The sequence below is a fragment of the Athene cunicularia genome (genome assembly GCF_003259725.1).
Source record: "Athene cunicularia isolate RWA chromosome 3 unlocalized genomic scaffold, athCun1 chr3_part1, whole genome shotgun sequence".
Taxonomy (NCBI): domain Eukaryota; kingdom Metazoa; phylum Chordata; class Aves; order Strigiformes; family Strigidae; genus Athene; species Athene cunicularia.
The window spans coordinates 2,637,785-2,650,195 of NW_020799097.1; the positions used below are offsets into that span (position 1 = coordinate 2,637,785).

At 37.5% G+C, this 12,411-nt stretch overlaps 1 protein-coding gene across 1 annotated transcript in view; it reads left to right on the forward strand.

Annotated features, from left to right (window-relative positions):
* Nucleotides 1–1,196: 1,196 nt before the first annotated feature.
* The window catches only part of MSRA (methionine sulfoxide reductase A), a 126,995-nt gene continuing 115,780 nt past the window's right edge, over nucleotides 1,197–12,411 (forward strand). Inside the window, exons 1-3 of the mRNA XM_026846390.1 lie at nucleotides 1,197–1,306; nucleotides 1,406–1,431; nucleotides 6,013–6,015. Of these exons, the coding sequence (XP_026702191.1) occupies nucleotides 1,197–1,306; nucleotides 1,406–1,431; nucleotides 6,013–6,015 (139 nt within the window). The remainder of the gene's footprint in view (nucleotides 1,307–1,405; nucleotides 1,432–6,012; nucleotides 6,016–12,411) is intronic.

Consider the following 12,411-nt stretch of genomic DNA (forward strand, 5'->3'; position numbering starts at 1 on the left):
CTTATTGTCTTCTAAGTACTTTTGGGCATTTCTTTTTGGGTGAATTAAAGTCCAGGTGTACTGGTTTCACTTGAATTAAAATTCTTTCTTTGCTTTTCTTAAATGCTCCCATTTAAATGGGAATTTTAGAAAGGATACAAGTGACCTGTAATTTAAAACTCTTGATTTGTGACTGGTTGAATCGAAATAATGGATAGTCAAATACAATGAATGTTCATTAGGTTTAAGTAGGAGGTAAATGCTTTCACTGGTCTAGTGTGAAGCATAACATTTACATTTTAGCAACCAAAACGGAGAAGTATTTTTTTGTTATGTATAAGTAGCAGTATAAACAGTACCCTGTTTACTGGAATCAGTTTTAATTAATTTTATCAATGGCTGAAATAAAGGTTGCTCTTATTGGTCTATTACAGCATAATTAATTGTAGGTAATAATTCATTTTATGTGACTTCTTGAGGTTAAGCATTGGCACAGCCATTCATTAAAATTGGGTTGAGAATTAATAATGTCTAAAAGGTTCGCCACAAAAAAAAAAAAGAGTGAAATATCTGTAAAGATTTATTAAAAGCTAATGATTGATCTACTTGCCTTTATTTTTTAAACCTGATCTCAAATATGGGTCATGCAGCTGTAGAAATATATTAGCTGGCGTTTGATCTGTTTCCAGTGGTTAATGGTCTTTGTGAAACCTCTGACACCATGTAGCATATTTTTCACGGTGTCCTTAAGAAGATGCTTGTCATCACTAAGTGGGGTTTTATGCTCAGGGTGAGATTCTAGGAATGAAGATTTCCACTTAACATAATCAGAAAGGAGATATTCTAGAAATGTTCATGTAGCCTCAGATGATGCTGCCTGTAGAACCAAGTCGATTCTTCTCATGGCAGGAACCTCAGTGAGGGCACCTGGGAAAAATAAACTCGCAGTCAAAGCAACTGTTAATTCCTTCCAGTGGTTTCAGTGGGTGGCAGAGCTGTCTCTTATTCTGTATTTATACAGCACCTTGCACGGTGAAATGGCAGCTACAATTTGCGATGTAATGTCCACGTATTGTAACAATGAACTAAGGCAGGAAAGGGAGATGTTATTTTTCTAGCAGAAAGACAACCCATGGCTCTATTGTACACTCAGTAGGGTCCCCAGGAGGAGCTGTGATTGCAAGGAACCCCCTGCTAGCGTCACTGGTTTTATCTTCATGATTAAAGAAAATGAAACAAAGTGTGCCTCAACACCATCTACAGTTCATGGAGAGCAGCTTACGGTTCCCTCACGGTGGACGAAAAGCTGCCTTCAGCCAGCTGAGAGGTAATGCCAGAGCAGCCGCTGGTTTGGTCTTCAAAATATCCTGATTACCTGGCGGTAGGCACGTGACATCATTTGTCAAAATGCTGTGTGATGTCAAAGGTCAGGCCAGGTACAAGAGCTCTGTTGTTCCTGTTCATCAGCCAGGGTCCTTCGGGAGGGAGGGAATGGAAGAGCGTGGTTTAGGCTGCGACTGCATTTCCTCGATTTTCCATAAGTTGTGCAGTAGCTCAGCTGTTTTCTGTGACCTCTCTGCAGTTTCCTGGCAGTCGCTGCCAGTTCAATCTCCCACGTTCAAACTCGTTTGATTATCATTTTTTTTTTTTTTTTATCAACCAGGCAACCGACTTCTTCACCTTTTCTGATTTGAACTCCCCTTTCTTGCTCTTTGCAGACACTTGTACCACCCACCAGAGACTGCACGTTTCTGATTTACCTGTCTCCAACCTTACGGTAATTTTTAATACTTACACTGGGCACGTTTTTAGCCCCCTCCCTCAATAGTCTTTCAGGAGCATCACTTTAAGAAATGCAATAGCTATAGTTTATATTTAAAAGAAATAGTAGGATTTCAAAAGCTCTTAAAGGGAAGGTCTATTTTTTGCCAAGCCACTGTAAATTAAAAAACTAAATACAATTTTAATGCTTTTGACTTGGAGATTTTTTTTCCTGATCCTTAAGGAACTCCTCTGCAGTTCTTCTGTCATAGTCTGCTTTAATTTTTGGAAGCTGCTCCGTTTTGTGTCCGTGCTCAGTCACTGGGCTGTCATCATGCTACACACAATGTCTGCTTACTCACTTTTCCCCAAAATTCTCTTAGCTGTGTTCTAGAGAAATAAATGGACAGAATTTTATCTTTTTAAGCTCTTACCCACTTAACACAGTTCGTTTCTGCGACAGACTTCCACCGAAAACAGGTTGGTTGGATGTTTTTAGAACTTTCTAGAATTGCTTGTATTAGTTTTGGTGGCCTTAAATGTGTTTGTCTAGTATAAATTAATTCTGAATTTTCATGCTCGTTCTCTTTTTGCCGAAAGCCCTCTGAATGTCTGTCTGTCATCACGAAGCTCTCTGCTCTGATGGCTGTGAGAGGTCTCCGGTGAAACCACGTTGCCTGTTCTGCTTTTTCCATATTTGTTTTTGAGAAATCATGAGGGAAATAATGATCCCAATCATACTTAGGTATATCATAGAACTGTCAGATTGTCAGATTAGTTTAATAAAAGTTAGATATGAAAGTGAAGCTTTCCTAGTACAAATACAGAAATCTATCCCCTTTTTTTTTTTTTTTTTTTTTTTTAATTCTAGCCTAAAGTTCTCAGGTATTAAGATACGTACAGTTTTCTTCTCAGTGCTGTGTTGGTGTCCAGATTCACAATGAGTGAGAAGTGTCATATTTCAGAAATCTAACCTTGTATTCAGAGATCTCCTCAGAGTAGTAACCTCTTACTGAAATCACTCTCGAGAGAAAAGGATAAAACGACATTTTTTTGTTATTCTAGTGGAAAACTCTAGATATTAGAATATCTTACTCTCATTTCTTCTTTTTTATATTCCAAATTATTTAATATTTTCCAACTCCTTACATTGAGCTTGCTACAGATGTCCCTAGGTATTATATTTACCTCCATTTATCCCTTTTCAAAGTTGTTCTCAATGCACGGCATATCCTTCACATTTCTATTATTCTTTGCCTTCCATGATGCCCATTTATTTAAGGAAATTCTGTGCATTGCTTAGCTGTAGTACAGAGGCTTTGCAGCTAAAAGCTGTAAATTTTTAAGAAAAAAAAAGATCATATTTTCTGCTAAATTTACCTTAAAAAAATATTCCCTTTATACATTTCAGTACTGAGTCCAGGCATGGTATTTATATATATATTCTTGACTTTTCTATCTATGCTTTTCTGTATCAGAACAGAGCCCCAGTACTGTTTCGGTTCGGGACATTACAGCCGTTTTTGTGCACGGATCTCCCCTCGAGACTCTTTTCTGAATACTTGAGTCTATATAGCTCCTTAGTCTTGAGCCTGCTTGTGGTTGTCCTGAAACATCTGTTCCTTTCCAGCTGAAAAGGGAATTCTTGGCTTCCATTTGCCTTCTCAGGAGCAAGTCACAGTCAAAGCCAACGAGTAAAGCCTCATACGGGACAGCAATACTCAGGCTACTGAACACTTTGACTTTTTTAAACACAAGATTTTATTTTATTTTATTTTATTTTATTTTATTTTATTTTATTTTATTTTATTTTATTTTATTTTATTTTAATTTTATTTAATTTTATTTTATTTTTCTTTAGGAGCATAAATAGAAGCATAAATATTCAGGCAAACTGAAATGCAATCTAGAAATAATGGTCTCAGATTCCTAATCATTTGTGACTGTGTGATTTAGCGGGTTTTTGTGTTCTTGCACCCACTCAAGCAGCCTGTGCTACTGGGGCAGGCTCTGGAAAATTGCTCTCGAGTCATTCTTTGCTCTCTGCAATCAGCTGCCTCTATTCCTGGCAGATGCAGCAGTCAGAAGGTTCCTGCTCTTCGAAGACTTGTTCTTTGTTTCTCTATCTCTCAGAGCTTTTTTTGGGGATTGTATTAACATTTGGTTTACTCACTGCTCTTTAAGGAAAATGTCAATGTTTCAACCATCTTCCCCCATTTTGCCGTCCTCTTGTCCTAGAGTACTTCACTTGGGAAGCAGTTTGTGTTATGACTCTGTGTTGTCTCTGGCAAGAGAAGGACCTGACACAAGTCCTAAACCATTGTCTAGCTTCACGTCCACCAAAGCAGTAACTGAGGTAGCATTTTCATAGTTGAGTCAGATTCAATCATTCTGCACAACTCCATTTCTGGGACAATCACAGTCTGCCACCTCACCCAGGGCGATGGGTTGTAGCTGGACACAACTTCACGTATCTCACACGCAAAGTCCTGAAACATTAGGATACTTGCTCATGATGACACAGCAGATCTTTGTCGACCAAAACTGAGCCAGAGGGCTGCAGCGTGTCTGTGGATTTTACAATAAAATACGTAGAGATTAATGGAGTGGTTTAGTTGCTTAAAGGGACAGTCATTTAGATGCTGTATGAGAGACATCCACGCAGGGCTGACAAATTGTCACTGGGTGTGTCCCACACGGGGGTGACAAATGGGCACTGCAGCCTTCTGGAGCAGGAGCTAAAGTCCAGACAATTCGTCCTAAGCCAGCTCAAACTACATGTCTTCATGGCACAACTGAATTAGTGTCTTAATTTCATACGGCTAAAGATAGCATCCTTGTTATTGAGCTTGTTAGAAAAGACTTTTTTGGTTTGGAAATGGTAGGTAGTATAGCCAAATTATTACCTTTTGAAATCCTTACCTGAAGTCCATCACCACACGTATTCCACACATCATGTCATAACTGAATTTTTTGCTCTCTAAGCATGATAATATTTTTTTCCCTTAGCCCCACATTAAATATTTATATTAGGTAAGGTTTTGCATTTGAATTTTAAAAGAAAAGAAATGCCGTCAGCCCAGGGCTTGTAGTATTTAGAGAAATGATGTTGTATATATGGAAAATTAATTATGAAGAACACAATGTAGTATTGGGTTATGCTCTGCAAAATGGGGATAATGGAAGCCAAATTTAGAAAGTACTTTGAAGTCTTTAGGACAAAGGCATGGTGCGACTGTGACGTGGTATTAATCTTTTATCCTCAAAGTTTTTCATGCCCATGGATAACAGGATATATTTCCTGGGCAGATCTTTATTCACTGTGTTTATCTGCTATGATAAAAAAAAAAAAAAAAAAAAAAAAAAGTCGACGTAATTTCATTAATTTGATTTTTCAAAGGGACTTTGCAATGAAACAATTTTCTGAGCTACTAAATTCATAACATGGAATGTCACATGGTGGGATAATCGCTCTAGTGCTTTAATTAGTGGGCAAAGTTTGAGCTGCAGTTTGGTACGAATCTTATCTCCGAAGCAAAGGGCAATGAATTTAAATAAGTCACACACCCCCAGCTCTTGTGCTGGTGCGATCTGTCCTCAGTTCTTTTTTATTTCCACGCTCCTTTTTTATGTTGTTCAAGAATGGTCTGTATACCTAATGCTAATCAGTGTGTTTATCATTTATTAAAAAAGCATATATATGAATAAAAGACAGTTCTTCGTGGTATTTCAGTTTGTCACAGCTGTGTTACAGTAGGCTTGTTACATTCCTTAATAGATTTTTTTCTTATCTAACCTAATAGGCACAAGTATGTCAGATATAAAGAGTTAATTTGAGGGGAAGTGAATGCGTAGGACTGAAGACAAAATACAAGAATTTAATTTCTGAATGACAGCATTTTTTTCTTCTGTAGGAACTAACTTCACTCAATCCAAAGTATCCAGTAGAAACCTAAGCTGAGCAGTTTGAGATGGAATTATCCCCCAAAACAGAATCTGAAATTCTGGACCACTAAATCTTTCCTGTGACAGGAATAATTTTCATCAAGGGAGTACCTTTGCATTCAGGATGTGTTACTTTATTGATAGCAAGTTCATCGCATACTTTGAACATACTTTTTCCTAAGGAGACTCTATAAAAATGTAGAGGTCTTTTTCCCCTTTTTTTTTTTTTTTTTTTTTGTTTTTTTTTTTTTTTTCCTGTTACTGTTATGATTATCTATCACAGGGTAGAGAAACACACACATGGACTTTGAGAAATGTCAAAAGTAGCAGGTGATGAAATCAAAGAAAATTCTTGTATTCTACGTAAAATGAGTGGGGAAAATAAATGTATTGTGGATAATAGCTCCTCTTATAAACATCATATAAATGCAAGATACGGTGTTAATATACAGCTAAATCAAACCTGTATGTTGTTCCTGTGCTGTTCGGAAGGCTTTGGAACAAGTAGTAGGTGTTTTGTGCGTTCTTTGAGGAGATGGAAATAAGTGTATTTGAAATAAAAAATGATGGACTCTGTATTTTGTTGTACTCTCCCCAAAATTGGATCCTAGTCTAGGCAAGAAAATAGAATGATTTGCACTGATTTATGCTATTAAGTGTTTCAGTCCCAGCCAGGAAAGTGACAAATTCAGTGACATTTTTCAAAATCACCTGTCTTCCTTGCAATATCTTCGTTGCACCATTGTGTGTTCATAAGACCACATTCTGACCTCCTTTCATTCCTTATCACTCTCCAAAGTGCTTTTCATGGGATACATCGTGCATTTTCAGTATTTGAAAGTCTACAAAATATGGGTTTGTTTCCAAGGACAAACCTGGAAGTTTCTATAAGAGCAATGGTTATTTTAGCGCGCCGTTTTTACAGAAAACATTAGTATAAACCAGCTATGCCCTGATTCTTGGCTACACAACAATGTAAGATCAATATATATGTCAATAATATAAGAATGCTGCTAGTTATGAGACCAGGATTCTGTGATTCCCATTACTTCTGTATTTAATACTTCATTTTATTAATTAACTTCGTAATTAATGTGTCCTAACCTAAAGCTATCATTTTTCAATCACACGACCACTTGTTTTGCTCTATGTTCACCTAATCTAGTTTTCAGATTCACACAGGCTAGATGGTACAAGCCTGGCGTTGCATTTCCTTGGTGCCCAGTGTAACTATTTTGTCAATAAACATAATTTATTGGCATGTAAAGGCCCCGTCCATCTGGTGAGTGAGTTTAGGGTTAAATTTGGGCTTTTAAATGAGGCAATATGGTGTCTTTCTGTTCCTGACACTAAAAGATTTTAACTCACCTATATAAAGATCATATAGAAAATGTAGTTAGGTTAGAGTCTACCTCATCAACCATGATGAAAAGAAGATAATTCAAAAGTCCCAACTCTTTGTGCAGATAACAGTGTTTGGGATAGAAAGACTTTGTTAAAGCTAAGTGAACAAAGGATAAAGAGGGGCAATTCACTCAGATATTCATAGCTGGGTAAGGGCTCACTGCATTATTTAATTTGACATCTTTCCTATCACAGGTCATTATGTTTCATCCAGCTACTATTTTATTCAGCCCTATAACTTTTTCCTTTAACTGGTATTTGTCTGAGGTGTCTCTTCCAGAAGGAAATATGATTTGATTTGGAAACATCAGAAGATGAAGAATTGACCACTTCCCTTGGTCTATAGGACATAGGTTTTTAGGAGCACTAAATGGCCCAGTGGTGTAATTGAGCACTGTGTTCCATAGTTAAAATATGTTCCTAATTCCATTTGAATTTCCCTGGTTTCTATTCCTACCGCTAGGTCTTGGTATGCCTTTTCATTGCTTATTCAAAGACCCCTTTTTTTTTCACTTAGTCATTCTCTTCCTGAGAAGATGCTTATATCCTTAAATTAAAAACCTCTCGGTTTTCTTTCTGAAAGGCTAAACATATGCTTTTTGTCGCTGTCACTAAAACTATGTTTGAGGATCTGCATAACGTCAGGATTATTTTACCAGTGCTGTTCCCACCAGCCTCTTTTTTCCTTAGGCAATCCAATTCAGTCACTATTCCATTTTATTGTGATATTGCAATGAAATTCCATATTTCCTTGCTTGTCTACTGCCACCCTTGCACTTTCCTCAGGGAGTTCCCCATTTGCAGGTATTACATGTGTCTCTTTTCGCCTTAAGTAGAGATTTTATGTATGACTGGGGTTTGGTACATTTTTTGATTGAATGGCCCCAGCGCAGCAAGTATTGGCTTTCTAAGACCATCCTATCAGGCTTCTCATCTGAATTATCCCCAGATTTTATAAGTTGAGACTTTTTATTTCTTTAAAATTACCGATGAAAGACTTTAACAGCAACAGGCTTCGTACCAGTCCCTGCAGAGGACAGATAAAAATGCTGCCGTTCAGTGCTTGTTCCCTTTAGACAGTTTTATGGTTTTTTTTTTTTTAGAACTGTCATTTAGACAATTCTTAATCCATTTAACATGCACGCTATTGGTATTGTATAGTGCTAATTTTTTAATCAGACTGTCATGAAGTAATAAGTCAAATGCTTTAATAAAGTCTAAGTCTGTTACGTCCATGCTATTTCATCCTACATTTATTACGACCAGACTTGTAATTTCATGAGAGAATGAAATCTAGTTTGGCTGACAGGACGTATATTCCATACAACCATGTTGACTGGCATTAATTACACGCCTATCTTCAATATCTTTTCTTCGGTTGCATGCCACAGGAGATATTCTGTTGTATTGTCCAGGAGCAATGTCAGACTAATTCTTAAGGTGATGTGGTTCATCCAGTTCAGTGATCTCTGCTGCACCCTGGCTAGCAAAGCAACACCACATCAAACATCACATCACAGATATCCCCAGATCACATGTCACAACCAAACCGATTTCCCTAGGATGCAGACATTTCTCCCAAGACAAATGGTAAAGAAGCTTTCCACCGACATCTGCAAGACATCGCTAGGATAGTTTTTTTGAGATTCCTTTTGAACAAAGTCAAATCAGAATATACTTTCTAGGAGCCCTCTGGATGCGCTCTAGCTGTGAACAGCATTTAGTCGGCAAGACCAGACTAAAGTGAGTCTAAAGTCATCCCTACTGAAGTACTTGCCATGTGGACTTTCGGCCCATAGAAGACACAACCTATAGGGACAGTGAACAGGTTTTTCTGTCTCCTTTTGTACTATAGGCTAGTAATTGTGAGATTATTTTCCTTTTATAAATTCTTCAACCTACAGCTATTTGAAAAATAAGATTAGAAAAAGCGTCCGTAGTAGTGTTTTTGCTTTCAGATACTCTGTTCAGTGTCTGATAATCAAAACCAATTTGCTGCTGAAGAATACAGGATTCTAGCAAACAAAAGAAAAAAAAACATTTATAGCTATACCATATAAATCTTAAATACTTGCAAATAAGTTTATTTAGTAGTTTTGTTTTGGACATTTTTAGAAAAAAAATTTCTTTGTTCAAACTGACAATATTTTAAATTCATTCAACTAGTTTTACTGAGAAATACGACTAAATTTCTGGGAGAAAATTATCAATAACAGCATTTTGTACCCTGTTGTTCACTGTCAGCTTTATTATTTTAATTTTGATTTGATAGGGTAAGAAACCAATTGCTTCAAACAGTCACCAGAAATACATTTTGTAGCAGGTCATTGTTCTATCAGCAACTTTTCTTATCTTTTAAAATTTTCATTTACTGTCTAATTGATCTATCCTCTACTAAAACAAAGGAATAAAATTGAAGAAAAGTCTCTCTTTAGGTGCATGCACCACATTGTAACTGCTGCATTACCACTTTTGCTAGTCGCTAGAAGAGACATGATTTCCTGTGGTCCAGGCAGAAATTTCTAGAATTATGGAAAATTTTATTTTGATTAGCAACTGCAGGATTGGCCAGCCCATAGTGATAAATTGGCTTCATGCTGTATAAGATTGACATATTTTAATACAACTGTATAAAAGCATGGATCCCACTGAGAAGGTAAAGTATTATATTTTGTAAAGCAGAAATTCACAGTGGATAATAAACCAAACATATTCTCCTAGTTCAATGCTAACAAAATCATTAAAGTTATTTGAAATATAAAGAACAAGGTAAAAAAAAAATAGTAGCCACATGTTAGTGCTGTTGTATACATGTTATATTTTACAGTCTCTTCCAAACAGTGGCAAAATCACCCTGAAAAACTGAAAAGTGGTCAAGAAATCATGAGTTGCAGGAGGTGAATGTGTAGGGATGGGCCGCTCACTGTCTCTCCAAGCAGAACTACAGGGAGCTCTCAGAAGCCAGTGGGAGCCAAGGTCAGATAAAGGCAGTTGGTTCTTCACGTACACTGTTGTAGATATATCACACACGCTTTTTTCAACCCTTCCCTGGGTATCTGCTTGTCATCATGGTCAGAGAGATGCTGAAGGTCTGAGCGAGCATGTTCTCAAAAAGTAAAAAAACCAAAACTGTGTCCAACAGTGTCATAAATTATGAAGTTCAATCCAGTTGAAATATTCCGATAGAAAAACATAAGGGAAGGCTTACTACTAGTCTTTGGCATACAGAAAGCTCTTTAACTAAATAAACTCAGGTCATAAATAAAATGCGTGTTGTCTTTGTTTTTCTTCTACGCTTGTTTTAAAAGTGAGAGGTATTAGCCTCTTGATGAAGTCACCTTGACTTCTGGAGGATTCTCTGCCCGTTGGGTTCTTTGAGTCAAGAGCGGTTCCTTCTCTAAGTACAAAACATGGACCCGGTCAGTGAAATGACCTCCTCTGTCTTAGGCAGGAAGTCAAATAAAATTGTCACAATGTCCAATAAAATGTTGTCACATTCTGAAAAAAAATCTATCCATCCGTGATTATTTCCATTCTTTTGATCCTCATTACTTTTGGGGGTAAAAACTAAAACTTCAGCAGTTCCCCTAAGTGTGGGTTCTCAGTGTTAGTGTTGAACCCTTTGTTTATTCAACACAGTGCCATGTTATGAAGGAGCTGGAAATTTTATTAGCGATAACCACAACATAATAAAAATTCCCAGGCTCGTTTGGAGAAACAGATGCTCGAAGGACCGACTGCTTGTTCATGGAATACTTGCACATTCACTAGGGCCTAGGCTTTAGCTAGCACAAATTTTTTTAGCTCCAAAATCAATAAGCTCTGAAACGTGCACCAGCTGAAGTTCTGCCACCTATTTCTTTACATCATATTGAAACATTTGCTGGATTTAGGACCTTTATTTCAGTGGGTAAGGAGAGGCAAGTCCCTTTTTATTGAAGAAGTGGGGCAGGATGGAATAGTTTTGGTGACGCTTGAATTTTACACTTGAATTCACCCAAGGCTGGACTAGCTAGAGCTGAAGCCCAGATGTCGTGGAGCAGCACCGTCGCTGCTGGGTGGCTGGGTATCGCAGGTGAGGTGCTCTCAAGCCAGCCCTTTGAAGTTGTCCCACTTTGCCAGAAATAATTAAATGCTTACTGGATCCAGCAAGTTAAAAAGAATGAGTTCGCTTCTATAATCCGTCGGCTTGGGCACTCACCTGGGAGATGATTAAGAAGGTGAAAATCTAAACACTATTAGGCAGAAAAAAAATTGAAAAGGAGCACTGAGGTGTCACTTAGATATCTTTTTCTATTGCTCTTTACAGGAACATTTTTTGCCAGAGTTTGAATCCCCACTGAAAGAGCTCACTGTAGCTAATCCTCTGAGAGTGGCTCTGTTTTCTAAGTGGGAAATGGATATAGGATAAACAGACAATCTGCTGTTGGCACACCGCCCTCTCTGCCACGGTGTAATAAAGTCTTATCATCTGCAGCGAGGTTCTTCAATGGCTAAGCTCCTTCTAAAGCTGAAGGAGAACTGAGCACCATAACTGGAAATCCGATAATGGCACCTAGAAATAAAGGATTTCTATTTGCACAGTTAACAGCAAATGAAATTATATTTAGTGACTCAATAAATTATTTAAAAAAACCCCATGGTTCAGTTGTTGAGCTTTTTTTTTTGGGGGGAAGAAGGCTTCTAGAAATGTTCATACTTGTTAAAACTTTTGGAACTTTAAAGTGAAGCATGCTTTTACTGTGGAATATTAAAGATCAGCTAATTAAAAGCAGTAGGTGAACTGAGGACACCGTGACTTTCTGACAATATAAATGGACCTTTCATGAGAAATTCTGAAGGAGGCACTAAGGTGAAAAGCTGAATATCACTGAAAGAATAGCATCCATCACTGATCATTTTAAATTGTTTCAGCTGTTCAGTGTTAGCCTGTTAAATTTCTTGTTAAAAGACATGCAGCTCTTTAGAGAACAAGCGGGTTTATTGTTTCTCTTTGATTACTGCCTCTCCATTTTAAGAAATCTTCCAAAAAAGATTTGATTAGAAATATTTCAATGATTTTTGTACAATGCAGAGGAGTGGTTGACTGGTTTGATGCCTGCTCTGTTCTTCTGGCACTGTACTCTACCGAATGTGTGAAACCCAAGCTGAAAGATGGTTATTTTGTTTTCATGGTCGAACTTAAGCCTAATGCAATAAGGGAAATAAGAAGATCAACAGGGAGAACCCGATTTAACTTCCCTTTTTGCCACTTTGGCCACAGCTGAGTCGTATTTGGCGCTAACGGGCTGGTTGTGTCCATGTGCTACTTGGGGTAACCTC